The 19,935-nt window shown below is 43.5% G+C and overlaps 1 protein-coding gene across 3 annotated transcripts in view; it reads left to right on the forward strand.

Moving 5' to 3' along the window:
- Positions 1 to 19,935, forward strand: part of TDP1 (tyrosyl-DNA phosphodiesterase 1) — a 95,054-nt gene that overhangs the window by 54,501 nt on the left and 20,618 nt on the right. For all 3 annotated transcript variants that reach the window (XM_032405772.1, XM_032405770.1, XM_032405771.1), the window contains exon 14: positions 9,419 to 9,521. In XM_032405772.1, the coding sequence (XP_032261663.1) occupies positions 9,419 to 9,521 (103 nt within the window). The remainder of the gene's footprint in view (positions 1 to 9,418; positions 9,522 to 19,935) is intronic.

A 19,935-nucleotide genomic window follows, 5' to 3' on the forward strand; every position in this document is an offset into this window, starting at 1 on the left:
ATACATGGAGATATATATAACATGTTCATGGATTAGAAGATTCAATATTGACATCAGTTGCTCCCAGCTTCTTTGATTTCATTACAATCCTGATCAAAATCCCAGGAGAGAGTGTTGTAAAAAATCAAGCTGAGTCTAAAATTTGAAAATGCAAGGTATTAAGAATAGGCAAGACAACTTTAGAGAGCAAGCTGATAGCAAAATTTACATGTGTATATACAAAATATCTAAAATAGCCAAATGGTCTTAAGGTATTTACAGTACCTGATTTGAGACTTGGCATAAAATGAGAGTAAGACTATGGTATAGTTTAAGAATAGATATCCTAATCGATGGAATAGAGTCCAGAAATAGATGAAATCAAACACTTTTGACAAAGGCACCAGGTTTTCAGTAAATGGTGGTTAAGGCAGTTGGATATCCATGCAGAATAAACAAACCTTGGTCTGTCTCAAGCCATAAACAAAATTAGTCTCAGATGGTTGAAAGTCCTAGGTAAGAAATCTAAAACTATGATGTGAAAACTGAAGAATATTCTCATGACATTGAAGTAGGCAGAGGTTTAGTAGATGGCACAAAAATGCACTTGACCATTAAAAAATTGATGTATTTTTGGACTTCAAAAATATTTTAAAAATTCAGTTCATCAAAAGACACCATTTGAAGATGGGTAAAGAAGCCCTTTCTAAACAAGACCTCAAACTCAGAAGATGGTAAAGGAAAAAATTGCAACTTGGATAAATTATCTCCTCTCCCCAAAAAGGGAAGAAAGCAAGCAAGAAAGACCTGAAATATAAAGGTTCTCATTAACAGCTTCAACAAACTGGGAGAACATTTGCTGCATAATTACGATATATGAAAAGCACCGTGAGATAAAATAATGGCTCCTCAAAGATGTCCTAATTTCCAGAGTCCATGAAGGTAGCAGATGGAATTATAATGTGGGAGATTATCGGAGAGAGCCCAGCGTAATCACAAAGGCACTTAGAAGTGAAGAGGGAGAAGTCCAGAGTGATGGTGATAGAAAGAGAACTCCACTGACCTTGCTGGCCTTTGAAGGTGGAGGAATGGAGACAAGAGGAATGCAGGTGGTCTCTGAAAACTGGAAAAGGCAAGGAAATGAATTCTTCCCTAGAGCTTCCAGAAGAAATACAATCCTGCCAACACCTTGATTTTAGTCCAGCAAGTCCCATTTTAGACTTCTGATCTCCAGAAGTATAAGATAATGAATTCGTGCTGTTTTAAGCCACTAAATTTATGGCAGTTAGAGCATAATAGGAAACTGTGCATACTGTTTATCAGTAAAAAAGACAAGTAATGTAATTTTAAGATGGTTAACTCACAAAATTAAACCTAGATGTCCAATAAATAGGGTTAAAAACACTGAATACCACTAGTAATCAGAGAACTCAAATTTAAATGAGATCTAGTTTGCCTATTAGATGAGCAAAATTTTCATAGATATTATCCATGCAGTCTTCTCAAGGATCCAAGAAGAGTGTCTTATACATTGTTGGTGATAGTCTAAATAGGAAAGATGTTTTAGAGGGAAAATCCATCAAAATTAAAGATTATTTCCTTGTGTATACCTGTATACAACTTGAATCTTTCACAGGGAGTATCTTTCCATATCACTTGTGAAGCTATTTTTCAATGCATAAAGAAACCGAGTCCAAGGTCAATACAAGAAAAGCAGCAAATGCAAAACGGAAGATAACTACATGGGGCAGTCGGGGGGGAAGAGGCTGGGGGGCAGAGGGAGAGAGACAGACATACTGCCTGCTGGATTTTAGGATGGGGTGACAGCAACATTAGCTGGAGTTAATAATTTTCTCTCCTCACCACACAGCTGCTCTGTCTACATCTTCTCTCACATCTACTGCCAACGTTCTGTTTATTGCATCTGTCTGTGAAAGTATCCGTACACCCCGCCCCCGGTCCTCCAAGAGATGTGGCTAAAAGCTCAGTCTGTTAGCCATGTCTGCACTCATTGTGCAGCTGCTGCCTAGATTAAGTACTCATGATGAAAGAAATGTTTTTCATGGACACATGTTCCCGTAACAGTCATCCTTTTGGTTTTGTACACCTTCTAACAGTCTTGAAACAAGTACTTAACGGTGGTGAGCATTTTGTAATGGATGTAATTGTCAAATCACTGTTGTAAACTCAAAACTACTATGTCAACTATACTTCAAGTAAAAATTTATATAAATGAAAATTTTTTAAATCTTAAAAGTAAACTCAATGAGCCGCTTAAATAAGTGCTCAGGCCAGGGTTGGAGGTGGCAGATGATGTTACCAAACTTTAAACTTTTAAAAATGCATGAAGCCAGATGGGCCCACAGGTCCTCTTCCTTCCTCCCATCTTTCTTGCATGGCTGTTTCCCCAACACATTACCCTGGACATTCAGGTAGACACTCCTCAGCAGTGAGCTCCCAGTGAATATCATGGATTTAATCTTTCTGGTTGGAATATATAGGTGGAGGGCGGCTATCTAGTTAGGTTGTGGATGTCTCTAGTCATTGTAGACTGGTGTCCAGAAAGGGATTATGGCCTCATTGACCAAAACCCACTCATGCCCGGGAAGAAGAGTGCCTTAGCATGTTGCTTGTAGTGGGGCAGCCAGGACAGAAATCTTCTCTCCCAATTGGGGGTCAGGGATCTTTTCTCAACATCTGCCTTCTCCGTGTACCTTACTTAAAGGTGGCATTCTTATGCTTTCCTGAGCTTTCCTTGAACTCTGTTACACATTATCAGTTTAAACTTACTCTTAAAGGTTTCAACTTTGGACAAAATTTCCATATTCTGGACTGAGTTCAGGTCTCTAATTAGCAGGCATGCTTTACAAGCTATGGCAGGGTAGTCTACCACCAGTTGAGCTCTTTGTCATTAAGGGGCCTGTAAATTGCCTAGTTCAATAAGTGACCATTGGTCCACTTAGCTGGGGGCTCAAGAAAAAACATTCTACCCTGTGGTGGCTTTGTAATGTGTCAGTATGCATAGGCTGAACCACGTTTTCCAGAATTCCCTTTCTTGTATGTTTCTGGTTGGGGTGGGCCCCAGAGGAGATTCTTGTTGGAGATTTGGAGGGCATATGTGAAGTAGCAGCCCTTTTTATAACCTAAACTCCTTTTGAGCCAGCTCACGTTGTTGGCAAGAGGCAGCAGCGGGACCGGCAACTTCTGCACCCACTCCGGTTTCCTGCTTTAGCTCCTCCAACTCCTGGCCTCGCTTGGTGTGTGTACACCCACCCCCCACCCCCACCCCCCATGCCAGAGGTTACACAAGCAGACATGGTTTTAGTCTCTACCTGTGGCTTCACCTTGTTGCCTATGGTTCTAGCTGGTGGCTCTAGCTGTATATCCATCTTTCCTGGCTTCTGCTAACCCTGTAGACTTCAAACTCCAGCTTCAGGGCAAAGATGGCCCTTAGAGACTGCCTTAGAAGCTCCTGCAATCACATAAGTTAAATTCCTGTAAATTAATACGTATTCTGTTTCATACACACTCCCGTAGTGGTTCTGCCTCTCTGGCTGAACCGTGACTGCCACACACCTGTTCCCAAGAAGCCACTGTTTTATTCACCTCACTTAACAGCTTGGACAGAGTTTCTGTGGGACAGTACAACTTTGGACATCCAGGATCCCACCCTCTGGAATTGTCCAACTTTCAGAATCCTTCCATACCCCTAAAGAACAGAAAATAAAAACCCCAACCCACTTTGATGAAGCATCATTTGACACCCAGCAACAACAACAAAATAGACCCGAGCGCTGGCAGAGGAGAGAGCAACTCCATCCAGCAGGAGGCAACAGAAAACAAAGAACAAGGACAGGGAACAGGGTAGAAGTGACCCTGAGTAACAGCAATGGCCACAGCTAGAACTCCTTTGAAGTTTTGGTAGTGAAAGAGCTTGTCCTGAGCTGCCTTGTGGTGTCACTGTACCTCACAAGACACTGGGTTTCTGCTAGACACTTGTAGGTGCCCGTCTATACCACACACACTGCAGGCAGGGCTGGAGTTTGGGGAAAATATCCCTTTGTCCTGCCTGCCCTAGGTACCTTTTTATATCTGAACAAAGTGTGTGCAGATATAAAAAAAATCATCAAAGATGCTCTTTCAAGGAATACTGATTTATCACCCAGACAGCTTACAAGTGACTTTCAGTATAATTATTCGGAATATAGTTTAAGGTTCCAGATGCTTAGGACTTTATTAGATGCTAAATACAAAGAAGGGATTGGAGGAAACTACCTGAACAGGTATCTTCATGGTCTCCAATGATCTTTACCTTGGATTAAGCCCTCCAGTTGTTGAAATGAATAGTTAGTGAAGAATGAAAACACGCCTTCCAGAAAGTACCTCTGGCCTGTGATGGTTAGATGTTACAAGTCAAGAGAGCGATCAGGCGGTAACCTAGAAAGTGGGGAAAATATTCAACGAGGGACTGCTTCCACCTCACGCTCACTGGTTGGTTGTGCCATTAGACCTGTGGCTTTGCCCAGGAGGTCACCATGTTTTATGGATGGGTGAGAGATCTACAAGCAAGCTCTCCTCTTGGACTTATTTATTTTTATTTTTTTATTTATTTTTGTTTTTTTTATTAACATAATGTATTGTTTCAGGGGTACAGGTCTGTGATTCATCAGTCTTACACAATTCACAGCACTCACCATAGTACCTTTCCTCCCCAGTGTCCATCACCCAGCCACCCCATCCATCCCACGCCCCTCCACTCCAGCAACCCTCAGTTTGTTTCCTGAGATTGAGTTTCTTATGCTTTGTCTCCCTCTCCGGTTTCGTCTTGTTTCATTTTTCCCTCCCTTCCCCTGTGATCCTCTGTCTTGTTTCTCCTATTCCTCTTATCAATGAGATCATATACTTGTCTTTCTCTGGTTGACTTATTTTGCTTAGCATGATACCCTCTAGTTCTATCCACATCGTTGCAAATGGCAAGATTTCATTTTTTTTGATGTCTGCATAATATTCCATTGTATATATACCCCACATCTTCTTTATCCATTCATCTGTTGATGGACATCTAGGCTCTTTCCATAGTTTGGCTATTGTGGACATTGCTGCTATAAACATTGGGGTGCATGTGCCCCCTTTGGATCACTACATTTGTTATCTTTGGGGTAAAACCCAGTAGTACAATTGCCGGGTCGTAGGGTAGCTCTATTTTCAACTTTTTGAGGAACCTCCATACTGTTTTTCCAGAGTGGCTGCACCAGCTTGCATTCCCACCAACAGTATAGGAGGGTTCCCTTTTCTGTGCATCCTAGCCAACATCTGTTGTTTCCTGACTTGTTAATTTTGGCCACTCTGACTGGTGTGAGGTGGTATCTCATTGAGGTTTGGATTTGTATTTCCCTGATGCCAAGTGATGTTGAGCACTTTCTCATGTGTCTGTTGGCCATTTAGATGTCGTCTTTGCAGAAATGTCTGTTCATGTCTTCTGCCCATTTCTTGATTGGATGATTTGTTCTTTGGGTGTTGAGTTTGATAAGTTCTTTGTACATTTTGGATACTAGTCCTTTATCTGTTTTGTCATTTGCAAATATCTTCTCCCATTCTGTCAGTTGTCTGTTGGTTTTGTTGACTGTTTCCTTTGCTGTGCAAAAGCTTTTTATCTTGATGAAGTCCCAGTAGTTCATTTTTGCCCTTGCTTCCCTTGCCTTTGGTGATGTTTTAGGAGGAAGTTGCTGCCTGTGTTCTCCTCAAGGATTTTGATGGATTCTTGTCTCACATTTAGGTCTTTCATCCATTTTGAGTCTATTTTTGTGTGTGGTGTAAGGAAATGGTCCAGTTTCATTTTTCTGCATGTGGCTGTCCCAATTTTCCCAACACCATTTGTTGAAGAGACTTTTTTCCATTGGACATTCTTTCCTGCTTTGTCAAAGGTTAGTTGACCATAGAGTTGAGGGTCCATTTCTGGGCTCTCTATTCTGTTCCATTGATCTATATGTCTGTTTTTGTGCCAGTACCATACTTTCTTGATGATTACAGCTTTGTAATAGGGCTTGAAGTCCGGAATTGTGATGCCACCAGCTTTGCTTTTCTTTTTCAACATTCCTCTGGCTATTCGGGGTCTTTCCTGGTTCCATACAAATTTTAGGATTTTTTGTTCCATTTCTTTGAAAAAAGTTGATGGTATTTTGATAGGGATTGCATTAAATGTGTAGATTGCTCTAGGTAGCATAGACATTTTCACAATATTCTTCCAATCCATGAGTATGGAACATTTTTCCATTTCTTTGTGTCTTCCTCAATTTCTTTCATGAGTATTCTATAGTTTTCTGAGTATAGATCCTTTGTCTTGTTGGTTAGATTTATTCCTAGGTATCTTATGGTTTTGGGTGCAATTGTAAATGGGATCGACTCCTTAATTTCTCTTTCGTCTGTCTTGGTGGTGTATAGGAATGCCACTGATTTCTGTGCATTGAATTTATATCCTGCCATTTTACTGAATTCCTGTATGAGTTCTAGCAGTTTTGGGGTGGGGTCTTTTGGGTTTTCCACATAAAGTATCATATCATCTGCAGAAAGTCAGAGTTTGACTTCTTCTTTGCCGATTTGGATGCCTTTTATTTCTTTTTGTTGTCTGATTGCTGAGGCTAGGACTTCTAGTACTTTGTTGAACAGCAGTGGTGATAGTGGACATCCCTGCCGTGTTCCTGACCTTAGGGGGAAAGCTCTCAGTTTTTCCCCATTGAGTATGATATTCCCTGTGGGTTTTTCATAGATGGCTTTTATGATATTGAGGTATATACCCTCTGTCCCTACACTGTGAAGAGTTTTAATCCAGAAAGGATGCTGTTCTTTGTCAAATGCTTTTTCTGCATATATTGAGAGGATCATATGGTTCTTTTTCCTTCTTTCATTAATGTATCACATTGATTGATTTGCGGCTGTTGAACCAACCTTGCAGCCTAGGAACAAATCCCACTTGGTCGTGGTGAATAATCCTTTTAATGTACTGTTGGATCCTATTGACTAGTATTTTGGTGAGAATTTTTGCATCCATGTTCATCAGGGATATTGGTCTGTAATTCTCCCTTTTGATGGGGTCTTTGTCTGGTTTTGGGATCAAGGTAATACTGGCCTCATAAAATGAGTTTGGAAGTTTTCCTTCCATTTCTGTTTTTTGGAACAGCTTCAGAAGAATAAGCATTAATTCTTCTTTAAATGTTTGGTAGAATTCCCCTGGGAAGCCATCTGGCCCTTGGCTTTTGTTTGTTGGGAGATTTTTGATTACTGCTTCAATTTCCTTAGTGGTTATAGGTCTGTTCAGGTTTTTATTTCTTCCTGGTTCAGTTTTGGTAGTTGATACATCTCTAGGATTGCATCCATTTCTTCCAGATTATCTAATTTGCTGGCATATAGTTGCTCATAATATGTTCTTATAATTGTTTGTATTTCTTTGGTGTTGGTTGTGATCTCTCCTCTTTCATTCATGATTTTGTTGATTTGGGTCATTTTTCTTTTCTTTTTGATAAGTCTGGCCAGGGGTTTATCAGTCTTGTTAATTCTTTCAAAGAACCAGCTCCTGGTTTCGTTGATCTGTTCTACTGTTCTTTTGGTTTCTATTTCATTGATTTCTGCTCTGATCTTTATTATTTCTCTCCTCCTGTTGGGTTTAGGCTTTATTTGCTGTTCTTTCTCCAACTCCTTTAGGTGTAGGGTTAGGTTGTGTATTTGAGACCTTTCTTGTTTCTTGAGAAAGGCTTGTATTGCTATATACTTTCCTCTTAGGACCGCCTTTGCTGCATCCCAAAGATTTTGAACAGTTGTGTTTTCATTTTCATTTGTTTCCATGAATTTTTTTAATTCTTTAATTTCCTGGTTGACCCATTCATTCTTTAGTAGGATGCTCTTTAGCCTCCATGTATTTGAGTTCTTTCCAACTTTCCTCTTGTGATTGAGTTCTAGTTTCAAAGCATTGTGGTCTGAATATATGCAGGGAATGATCCCAGTCTTTTGATACCAGTTGAGACCTGATTTGTGACCTAGGATGTGATCTATTCTGGAGAATGTTCCATGGGCCCTAGAGAAGAATGTGTATTCTGTTGCTTTGGGATGGAATGTTCTGAGTATATCTGTGAAGTCCATTTGGTCCAGTGTGTCATTTAAAGCCTTTATTTCCTTGTTGATCTTTTGCTTAGATGATCTGTCCATTTGAGTGAGGGGCGTCCTCTTGGACTTCTAAAGAAAACAGTTCTCCTAGAGTCATAGTACCACTTTATTGTGAACTTCCCCACTTCCCCTGCATTTTCCATCTTTATGATCCTGATGGGTGTTCATGATTGTGGCCCTTGAGCAACGAAGTAGAGTTTGTTGTTCTCAGTATAGTCCGCCGTTAAAGAAGGCAGGCAGGTCTGTCTGTATGCTTTAAGTTACCTTAATTATTTTTAGCACTTTTTAAGCTCTGATTTCCATAGTACTTGTCTGTTCTCATAGGACCCTGAACAGAGATCATACTTTTCACCTTTCTTGGTTACTGCTCTCTTTGATTCTGTGATTCCTGTAACGCCAGGTCAGCACTTTCTTCGGAAGAATACTTGATGCCCCAGTGAACGAATTTTGAAATAATTCCATTGTCCTTGAAGTCGGGCTGTAAGGGTCTGAATAGCTGAGAATATTCCCTATTCTGAAAATAGGCAATTTGGGTGAGCCTCATTGGGAAAAAACCATTATGGTGGTTTTATGTTAATTAACTGGTAGGTGAGGGTTCTTGGCCTGGTTTGGTGCAGGAAAGCATGTTTTTAGAGCTGATGCCTCAGAGCTTAGGTCTGTTTCCTGTCCAGATCACATCTAGGTCCCTCCCATTCGGTCAGGTCCAGGGCTTCCTGTGATTTTTAGGCATACCCGTGACTCTCTGCCCACGTAAAACAGGGTTCTGAACACACCGTTTCTTTCTGGATACAAATGCCAGTCTACTGCCCTCCTCTGTTTTCCTTAGATTGAAAGTAGAATTTAGCGCTTCCTGGCCCAAAACCAAAGGCAAAAGAATGTGAAGCTTAAGATACTACCTAAGATCATATTAACATAGTTTTTTCTTAAATGCTACTTTGGCGTATAATAAAATCAGACCCCCAGGCTATACCTGAGTCATGGAAAGAAAGGACTTTAGACAGAAAAAAAAAATCTAAAAAGGATAATTATTTTAATAGCTGTCCTCGGGGAAAACGCAGGTAAGGGTGAAGCTGCCCCAAATTAACAAATAGATAAATCCTGGGGATTATAGCACAGCAGGATTTAGTATTCCATTTCTGAAAAATGCACAACTCTGCCAAAAACTGAATGAATGTGATTGCAGCTATCTGTGGTTTTGACCGATGCTCTTGCAGCTGTGAAAGTTTGACCTGAGCTGAAATGCCTCACTGAGTCCGCCCTCTCTGTGTCCTTGTCCCTGCAGCGCAAATCTGTCCAAGGCCGCATGGGGAGCATTAGAGAAGAACGGCACCCAGCTGATGATCCGTTCCTATGAGCTTGGGGTCCTTTTCCTGCCATCAGCATTTGTAAGTTCACGTTTGAAACTGCCTGAGTGGTCACACGTGAAACAAGTTGGGTTTTTATGTTCTCTTCCTTTGATCATGATGACCTGCCCGAGGCCAGGAGGTAGCAGGGCCAGGGTTCTAACCTAGAGCCTGTGCTCTCAACTGCTGGCCTGTGCTAACAGATACATTTAGCACTCAGTCTTCTGGGTGCCATGAGATTGCTGCTCTCAGGGAGCATACCTGATGACAGATTGAAGATAATTGCGTTGGGTAAAGTTAATCATGTGTTTCACAGGATTTAAATATTGTTAAGATTCATTACAAGATGGTAGTGACAGGTCACCAAAGGGATGCGTCAGCCAGGAGCAAGATGTTCCTCTGGAGAAGGTCTTTGGAAGCTAGAAGATTTGGGAGTGCGAGGGGAAAGGATGCTTAGAGTTTAGGGTAGGTGGAGAGGAGAGGAAAGGGCATCATGTTGGAAGTGGTACGAGCATAAGTCAGGAGGCAAGGAAGCTCACAACATCTGCTTGAGAAGGAGTTCAGAAGGTCACGGAGGATCTGTGCGATCAGATGCACTGGTAAGCCCCCTAGAAACACGCCAAGGTGGAGGCTGTAGCTCTTGAGGTGTCTAGCCCAGCCAGCTTGTCTTCCAGATTAGAAAAGCTCTCGGTTTCTGCAGCTGAACACCAGACAGTATGGCTGCTTTTCATGTAGGGCCTGGCTGTACAGGCCTTCTGATTTCTAAACACTGAAATCACTCTTGGCCCAGAGAGACGTTCCCACTCTGAGGGGCACATAGACGCCAAGACCACCTATCTTGCCCCTCACATTCACTCACACATTCAGTGGAATGCAGTTAGAACTGCCCACACAATAAGATGGTTAATGCTTTTTTTTCTTTTTTTTGCCACCTGCTATAGTTGAACGTATGATAAACACACACATGATGCAGCTCCATTGTAAACCACTTGGACTAGACCAGAATATTTAAGGGAGTGCTGTGTACTTGTCCTCAGGCTCAGTCCAGACCCATGTGACATGTAGGCATAGTCTGAAAGGTGCCAGAGAGCACCTCCCCCCCCCCCCCCCCCCAAGCCTGACGGTCTTCCTCACTAGCTCTCCCCTCCACAGTCTGGTGAAAAGTCCTTTTCTCCCTCTCTCTCTCTCTCCTCCTTTCATCAATCTTTATCCATCCTTTTCTTCTCCAACTCAGGGTTTTGCTACAGAACTGTCAAATAAGTTTCTCCTAAGGTTAATAATTGTGAAATTCTAGCACTTTTTATTTCCTGCAGAGTCAGAGCAGATCCTAATGCTGCTTACAGCTTCTTCCCCCTCCATTTCCTCAGAGACAGATGGTTCCCCCCTTTGCTATAGACAAGGATGTGACTTCCCTAGGGTTCCACAGCTGAGTGGACTCCAGCCCTCAAGCCACCATCTCTGACTGATCCCTCCTGTGATCTTTCAGCTTTATCACAGAGAAATAGTAAACTCCTAACACTAGGGTAATAATAGTAATTTGGTGTGACTGTAGTGACAGTAGCTTTGAACTAAGGCCAGGATTATTTCCCAATAGTAACCTAAGGAGTAAATTCCATGTCCCTCTTGTTTGGCTTTTGTTGTCCATGTTTGCAAAATTCTAGACATTTCTAACTGTTCTGACTCAGTTCCTTGTCATGAAAATGGTAATAGGAAAGACATATATTGTGCTTCAGGTCCTCTAGACCCTACTAATTTTCACTTCTGATTCTATTTCTGACTGTACTTTAGAGGCAGCTAATAGAGGAAAAAATAGGCATAATCATTTAGAATCCCCAAAGTAGACTCTTCCATACTGTTAGAATAAGAAAGAGCCCCCACTATAGTACATTCTAGATAAGAGATTCAGTTATTTATAAAGACTGTCAGGCAAGAATATTAAAAATGGATTCCCCCCTCCTATGCTATGCTGATAGGTTCAAGAGTGAGGCTCCAAGCACAGTGACCATGTAATTAACATAGTGACTAAAAAGATAGCATTTTATCGAGCAATCCAGGTTCCTTGGCATGTCTTAAGATACAAATCCTACAACAGTGCTTTAAAGCAGGCTTCTTCCATAACACTAGTAAGGACCCAAAACCGTCACTATCTTGTCAGACACTCTCTTTTCTGGGTGGATTGTCTGTGTCCTTCACTGAACCATAAATTATTTGGGCAGGGTGCCAAAATGAGGCATGTGGACAAGACATAGAAGTGTTTTACCTGGGGCGCCTGGGAGGCTCAGTCAGTTGAGCGTCTGACTCTTGGTTTGGGCTCCGGTCATAATCTCAGGGTCGTGGGATCAAGCCTTGTGTCGAGCTCCACATTCGGCAGGGTGTCTGCTTGGGATTCTCTCTCTTCCTCTCCCTCTGCCCCTCCTCACCCACCCCCCTCTCAAATCTTAAAGTGTTTGACCTCGCCCTCCCAAAGGAGCCTACTAGTCATGTTGAGCAAGAAAGTGATTTTAAAAAGGCACTTTCGTTGAGAGATGTCCAGGTGCCAAGACCTGGGAGAGAAGTAAATGGCCTGAGTGAGCAGAACCCAAAGGGCTGAAAGTGGGTATTCGGGTCCTTTTCATTGCTCTTGACAGAAACTAACTTAAGCTTATATAAGCCCGCAGAAGGGGGTAGTTTTTTGAAGAGCTGCTGAAAGGCATGTCATGGAATCAGTGGCACAGTAGAGACTTGGGAGGGGTGGAGCTGGGCCAGCCCTGGGGCCTTCAGCAGCGCACCGCCTGTCTGGGTGGCTGTCACTGGTGACACCTCCGCAGTGGCTTGTCCCCTCATTTGCCAGCCATTCTGCATTTAAGGACTGCTCAAGTTCATGTCTGCTTTTCACACCTCTGTACTGCCCTGACCCTGTCCTGTAATGGTGTGTTACCCAGAGAAGGGCAGATTGTTGGGCGCTAGGAAGCCATGCCTGAGGGTATCACCCATAAGGGAGTTGATGTGTGTTTTATCAGTCTGCATAATACCATGTCAAGAAAATTTGCAACAGAGGAGACTTTGTCCTTAAGCTACTGTGTCACTTACTGGTATGTAAAGCTTCTGGAAAACCAGTAGAGCTTTGCTTGGTCTTCACAGACTTAACATTTATGGTTTTGACGCTGAGGGCAACCCAAAGATCTTTGCCATGAGGTGATTTGTCATTTTGCTGAGGTAATTTTGAACACAGAATGAGACCCTTAGCTTATGAAGGAGAGACTGTCCAGCACAACTCCACAGCTCCCTCCTCAGAATGTCTCGCAGACTTGTCACTGAACATTCCGACCTGCCTGGAATGACCTCGCAGTCAGTCTCTTCAGCTCCACCAGATCCCCATGCCTCTAGTTCAGTAGCCCTGGGAATAGGAGGAAGAACAAGATGGAGTCTTCATTCTCATGAAGCTCATGGATAAGTTCAGGAAACGGGTTATAGTATGTGATGAGAACCGTGGTGTAGGGGGTTCACAATATAAGGACTCTTAGAAAAGGAGCATGTAATCTGCCTGGGGGCCCTGGGGAAGGGTTCTATGAGGAGATGACATTTGACCTGGGTCTTGAAAAATGAGTTATGAGCTTAACCCCCCCATCAAGGGAGATGAGGCTTCCAGCCAGAGAGAACCAGTGCATGTTCTATTTGAGGAACAGCAGGCCATTCCATGTGCCTGGGAAGGGGCTGGGATGTAGGCCATAGGCTCTGAGGTTGGACTCCTGTTCTGAAGGAGACTGGCAAGCAGGACCCACTGGAATTGTACTTTGTCCCACGTGGACAGTAGAAAGCCATCAGTTTTTTAAACAGGATTAGTGATGTCATCGGGCCAATTTTCAAATAATTTGAAGCTTATAAGAGACTTCTCCAATTATGAGTATAATTTAAGTTATATTATTCAAAAGGTACCTGAGGATGAGGGCCTTGTAAATCTCACCAAAATCATCTTCATCACTTAAGCCATACTATTATAAAAATTTGATTAATGATTACTATTACTAGCACCCCACTGTCCTAGCTCAAAGTGTACAAAGTCATCTCTGGCGACTCTTTTACACCCAAATTTTGCTGCCTAATGCTGCTTGATAATTACTCACTTATGGCCATTCCTGCTGCCACTGTCCAGGGCACATCAACTCCTGCTATAGTATCCTCCCACCATGCTTCCCAAGGCAGCCTGCACCCGGCTGCCAGAGTGTCTTTGTAGACTATACGTCAGGTCACGTCACCCACCTTCAAATCTTGTAAGATAGAAGCCAGGCTCCTTAGCATGGCCTTCTTTTCTCTTCATGCCCTGACTCCTGACTCCTCAGCCTGACCACTTTTCTCTCTTTCCTGGCCTTCTTGTTCAGCCATACAGAACTGGTTCCTATTATGAGTCAAGCCCATCTGTGTTCTCCAGAGAAACAGAACCAATAGGATATATAGATACAGAGAGAGATTTATTGTGAGGAATTGGCTCACATGATTTTGGGGGACTAGGAAGTCCCAGCCTCTGTCAGCAAGAGACCCAGGAGAGCTGGTGGTGTAGTTTCACCAGTTGTAGAGTCTGAAGGTCTGAGGATCAGGAGAGTTGATGTTTTCAATCCCGATCTAAGTTTGGGAGCATGTCCCAGCCAATAGAGAGCAAATTTACCCTTCCTCGGCTCTTTTGTTCTAGTCAGGCCCTCAACAGATTGGATGATGCCCACCTACATTGTGGGGTCAGAGGCAGTTTGCTCTGTTCAGTCCACCGACTCAAATGCTAATCTCATCCAGAAACACCCTCAGAGACCCCCCAGAGTGAGTGACGTTTAACCGGTCATCTGGTATCTGATGGCCCAGTGAAGTGGGTACCTAATAACCATCATGCCCTCATTCATCAGCCTTAATCTGTCTCAGGAACAGTGCCCCTAAGCCAACCTGCCTCCCCTGTCTCCAGTCCAGGTGCCCCTCCTCTGCATCCCACAGCTTTCTAGAACGTAGGCTCATCACATATCCCTTGTATTATCATTTACTTGTCTGTCTCCTTGACTGTGAGCTGCTTTCTCCTAGGGCTTGGCACATCTCTTAGTTGATATTGCTTCCTTTCAGTTCCTAGAGTCCACACTGTCTTTTCTGTGAGGAGAGCAAACGTGGAGAACAGTGGCTGTGGATACCACATGGATTTAGCCCAGTGGATGTTGTGTGTAGTAGGTGTTCAGATATGTTCGTAAGCAATTGCAATATAGAATTGCTCACCTGTCTTGTTGAAATTAAAGCACATGTGCATACACTTAGTCTCTTGGCGATACTTGGAAATGCCAATCCCTGTGTGTTTAGTAGATGTTCTTAAAATTTCTGTATCTGTTAATTTCAGAAAGGTTACTAATGAGAACGTGGTCTGTTATAAAATGAGGCCTTGTGTTTCCCTCTTCAGTACTAGTAAGACATGCCTTTTAATGTTTTCGGTTACAAGTTTGCCAAATCAACTTACTTAATACCCAGTTCTGTAATCAGTTCTCTAACTGGACATCATCCAGAATCCGGTGTCTTGAGATCAGCCCACCTTTGTACTTCTTAGCAGAGCTCCATGTCCAAAACACCCACATTTCTGAGTGATCAGCAACTGGAGTTGCCACTTTTGTCCTTCCCCAGTGGGCCATCCTGATCCTTGGTGTTCCGGAACACTGACTTGAGGTTAGCATTGCAAACAGTTGAGCTTTGTGCCCAGAATGAAGAGTCTCAGACACTGCTGAGGCAGTCACCTAAAAGGCCCCACAGCTCCTGCACTTTCCCACAGCCATAATAAGGGCCTGTCACTCAGGAACCTGTGGTTGCATGAAAGGACATTCTCCATGGCCTGAAAATAGTGGATGGGGAGCCACCACGTTTCATTCATAATAAAGATGCCATTTGAAACCTCTGGGCTTGGTCTGGAAGCAAAGTCTCTGGTAACCAAACATTGATTTGTTCACTTTTTTTTCTGCTTTTAATTGAGTGAATCAGTAAACATACCATCTCAAGGTGAATCTAACTTGCTGTTGTTAGAGCCATTAGCTTTCCCTTTGGGAACACTTTCGGGAGCTTTGGGGATTAATGTGTATGTAGCACTTAGCTATTATTGTTACACAGGTCCTTAAAGACTATTCTTTTGAGGTCTATTATCAATTTATCAAGTATATAATTTTTGTTGGGTTTGTCCCTTTAAGTGTATTTAACTTTTATTTTTTCTTTAAAAGAAACAGACAGAGACAGAGAGAGACACAGTGAGAGAGGGAACATGAGCAGGGGGAGTGGGAGAGGGAGAAGCAGGCTTCCCGTCAAGCAGGGAGCCCGATGCGGGGCTCGATCCCAGGACCCTGGGACCATGGCCTGAGCCGAAGGCAGATGCTTAACAACTGAGCCACCCAGGCGCCCCTGTATTTAACTTTTGGATTAGATTCTAATTCATTTAGGTTCAGAAAAATTTGAATATAGGAAAGATCCAACAATTTCAAAGTTTGGTAGTTGCATTCCAAATCTTCAGGCATCTGTGAGTATATCAGGGAGAGGCAAGTTTTCTATTTGAACTTCATGCATTTTGGTGTTTATGGAGCACGTACTTTGTCAGGTGCTGACTTAGTCCTGGACTTGAGCCTGCCTAGTACTTTGTGGGCTACAGCTACTCCTGCCTCTGGGAATTAATGTGCATGACCATCTGAGAATCCTAGGTCAATGTCCAAAATGGTTTCCTCCAGACAAGGGTAGCCTGAGCTTTCCTGCGCTTGCCTTAGGGCTGAGGGGCACCTCGGCTCCTTTTGAGCCCTAGTGTGTTTGCCCCTAAGATGGCAGCTTCTCTTTTCTGTCATTAGAATCAAAAATGCTTCAGTCAACTCCATAAGAACTTTGTCTTCAAAATGTCTCTTTTCTCTGTTCTGATTAAATTCTTTTATTGTTGGGCGCCTGGGTGGCTCAGTTGGTTAAGCGACTGCCTTTGGCTCAGGTCATGATCCTGGAGTCCTGGGATCGAGTCCCACATTGGGCTCCCTGCTCAGCAGGGAGTCTGCTTCTCCCTCTGACCCTCTTCCCCCTCGTGCTATCTCTCATTCTCTCTCACTCAAATAAATAAAATCTTAAAAAAAAAAAAAAAAAATATTGTCTTTTGTTGCCAAAATTGATATATACCACAAGTGTTTGTTCTCATCATGACTGGCTGTGGCTGGAAGAACTAATAAAATTCACAGGAGCCACCGCCTTGACCCTCCCTCCCCTCCCCACACCACTTCTGACCACCGGCCATCTGTTGAAGGTACTCAGGGTTTCCCATGGGGCTACATCTGGTCAATACTGTTTGACATGGAGTTTTCTTCTAAGCTTTCATGTTCTCCCGCTCAGCCCCAATCTGGCATTCTACTCCTTCCTCTTTCCTGTCCACATCCAGCTGCCACATCCTGTCCTCTGCCCTAGCAAGAGTTTTGCTGCCTGCTGCTGTAGGTCATTGTCTTCTCCTCCCCTGGCTAACTGATTCCATCTCTCCCTCGCTCCCCATCTTGGCTACTGCTACACTTCTGGAGCGCTTTTTGCCCATCTGCCAGGGTCTGCATTCCCCTGACTTTGAACCTGCAGTATCTCCTCTTGGCCCATGAGATGATATCCAGAATCCTGTGAGTGACACAGCAGGGCCCGCCGTGACCTGGACCAGCATGCCCCCCAGCCTCTGTTCCCACCCCTCCCCCCACATCCCCTGCACAGCCAGGGCTCCAGTCACCTGTGAGTGCTTGTTAGCGGGTGGGGGAGGTGGGCTGGGGCACCAGGGGCACAACTGCCACTTACTAGTTGTGTGATCCTTCACCTCCATTAGAAAGTGAAATCATGTGGAAAGAGAACCTAGAAGAACGTGTTGGAGAGATACCAGGGACCAAGGAAAGGAACTCTCTGGGAGCACACAGCGCTAGAGGAGCCAAAATGACAATGGAGTTGGGGTCCTGCTTATAAGCTGGTAGGCTTTGGACCTGTTACTTCATAGGCTTCCTTTATCTCAGTGTGAAGTGGGGACAGTGCAGTAACTAATAACTTTGTAGCATCGCTTGAGAATTGAGAGTTCTTGCCTATAAATGGTTGAAACAGTGCCTAGCACTTGGCAGGTACTGAGCAGGGAGCAGTAGCAGCACCAACTCGTAGATCAAGCAGTTCAACAGAAGGTGGAAGACAGAGGTCAAAATCTTGACCTCACACCCATGGTGATGGGATGCTGTTCCTTTTTCTCCTTCTGAAATGCACTCCACCCCCCTGACACAGCCCTTTGCTTATAAGAAACCCACCCTTCTTGGGCCTCTTGGGCTTACTGTCCTCCATGAAGCTTTTCCTAAGCCCCCACCTGGAAACACAGTTGATCATATGGCGCCTTATAGGAAGGACAAGACAGCCACCTGCCTGTACTTCACTTCCTTGTCAGTCCATCTTTGATTAAGTGTGCTCCTTCTAGAAGGCTCACTGTCATTACCATCTTATCCAGGAAAACTTGATGCCTTGTATAGGGCTTTACCCCTTGAGGATGCTAAATGGATGCAACTAAAAAATAAACGGGCACCCGGGTGGCTCAGTCGTTAGGCGTCTGCCTTCGGCTCAGGTCATGATCCCAGGGTCCTGGGATCGAACCCCGCATCAGGCTCTCTGCTCGGCGGGAAGCCTGCTTCTCCCTCTCCCGCTCCCCCTGCTTGTGTTCCTGCTCTCGCTCTCTCTCTCTCTGTCAAATTAATAAATAAAAAATCTTTAAAAAAAAAAAAATTGTATCTCTGAGATTTGGACATGTTTCTTGTTCTCTATGATGGAGCTAAGCCGCTAAACTTAATCCGTCATGGTGATAACAGCTCTTTTCCTCCCAGAGCTGATGAAGGGAAAAGCCAGTAATTTCTCAAGTGTGATAGATGTCCACCCTCTCACCTGGTATTTTATAAATATATTGTCTTAACTGTCTTTTTAAGTATCTGTGCCTGTGAGGGTGCCTTCCTCTGTTTTACAGAATGCCAAGTGATACCACTGTGATGTATAAATAATGATAATTAGACGACAGCTTCAAATTATTTGACATCCAGATTGAAGGGAAAAGTGGTACTTTTTTTTTTTTCCATATAATACCCTAGAATTTAGATCAGAAATGGCATTCAGGAAAGCGTATTGCTTCCTGTCAGACATGGATGGCTCAGAGCTTCTTATATGTCAAGTAAGACACCACAGAATAGCCATGTGCCAAAGCATGTTGGGGCATCAGATCTGGGCCAGGCCATAAAGACTCTCCATCCTTTGTGATGATTTGTTTGAAAATAACAGAAATGGACTAGGAGCCAAAGAAGAGGGAAGTTGTTCTTATCTGAAACTCCACATAAAGTATTTAATAGTCATTAAATGACATCACTTCCTAACCTCTGGCCTCTTTTCACAAATGTCAAGAACCACGGTTTCCAGAATTTGGCTCCTCCTAATTTGGTCTGCTTTAATATTACCTCTTAAATTTTCGAGGAATTCTTCCTTTGTTGTGGCTCCTGGTGGGTAAATGTGAGACTATTTCTTCATTTAGTTGAAGGAACAGAAGATTAAGAATCAGAAAGGCTGGGTTTGATTTCCAGCCTTACCGCTTAATAGCCATACGGCCTTGGGCAACTATTTAACCTCCATTTTATTTCCTCCCTTGTAAAATAGGAGTAATTTCATCACAAGAACATCCTGGATGTAGGGGTGCCTGGGTGGCTCAGTCGTTAAGCGTCTGCCTTCGGCTCAGGTCATGATCCCAGGGTCCTGGGATCGAGCCCCACATCGGGCTCCCTGCTCGGCCAGGAGCCTGCTTCTCCCTCTCCCACTCCCCCTGCTTGTGTTCCCTCTCTAGCTGCCTCTCTCTCTCTCTCTCTCTGTCAAATAAATAAATAAAATATTTAAAAAAAAAAAAAAAAAAAAAAACATCCTGGATGTACATACTATACTAATTTACATCCATGTGCGAGTCATTGTTGTAAATAACTTACTGTCAGCATACCATTTAATAGATGAGGAAATTCAGGCCCAGAAAAGTTAGGTAATTCACCTCGAGTCACACAGCAAGTAAGTGATATGCACAAGGAAGAGCATAAGATTATCCTCCGATCCAGAACTTGTTGAAGGTAAGCTGTGAGAAGGAGCACCAGTATTGACTGTTCTGGAGATGGCCCAGCAGCCCTCCCCAGGGTAGGAGGAAGTGGGGGTGACGGGGCAGGCTATAGTGTCCCCCTTCAAGTGCCCTTGGTCTCCCTACCCCCTTCCTCCTCTGCCCTCACATATCCCTGATTTTTAATTTTTCCATCAGTTTCTTTCAAATCCATTTCCTTCCCTTTCCACTGACCCCACTCTCCTCTGAACTCACCTGTTTGTATCTCAGCTTTTGTTATGATTTTGATATGTTTCCCCATTACCATTCGCTCATCCATCTCCCATTGGTGTGGTAGTAGCTCTCGGTCTTCTGGCTCTAACAATTCCCTGT

The sequence above is a fragment of the Phoca vitulina genome, unplaced genomic scaffold (assembly GCF_004348235.1).
Source record: "Phoca vitulina isolate PV1807 unplaced genomic scaffold, GSC_HSeal_1.0 scaffold7, whole genome shotgun sequence".
Taxonomy (NCBI): domain Eukaryota; kingdom Metazoa; phylum Chordata; class Mammalia; order Carnivora; family Phocidae; genus Phoca; species Phoca vitulina.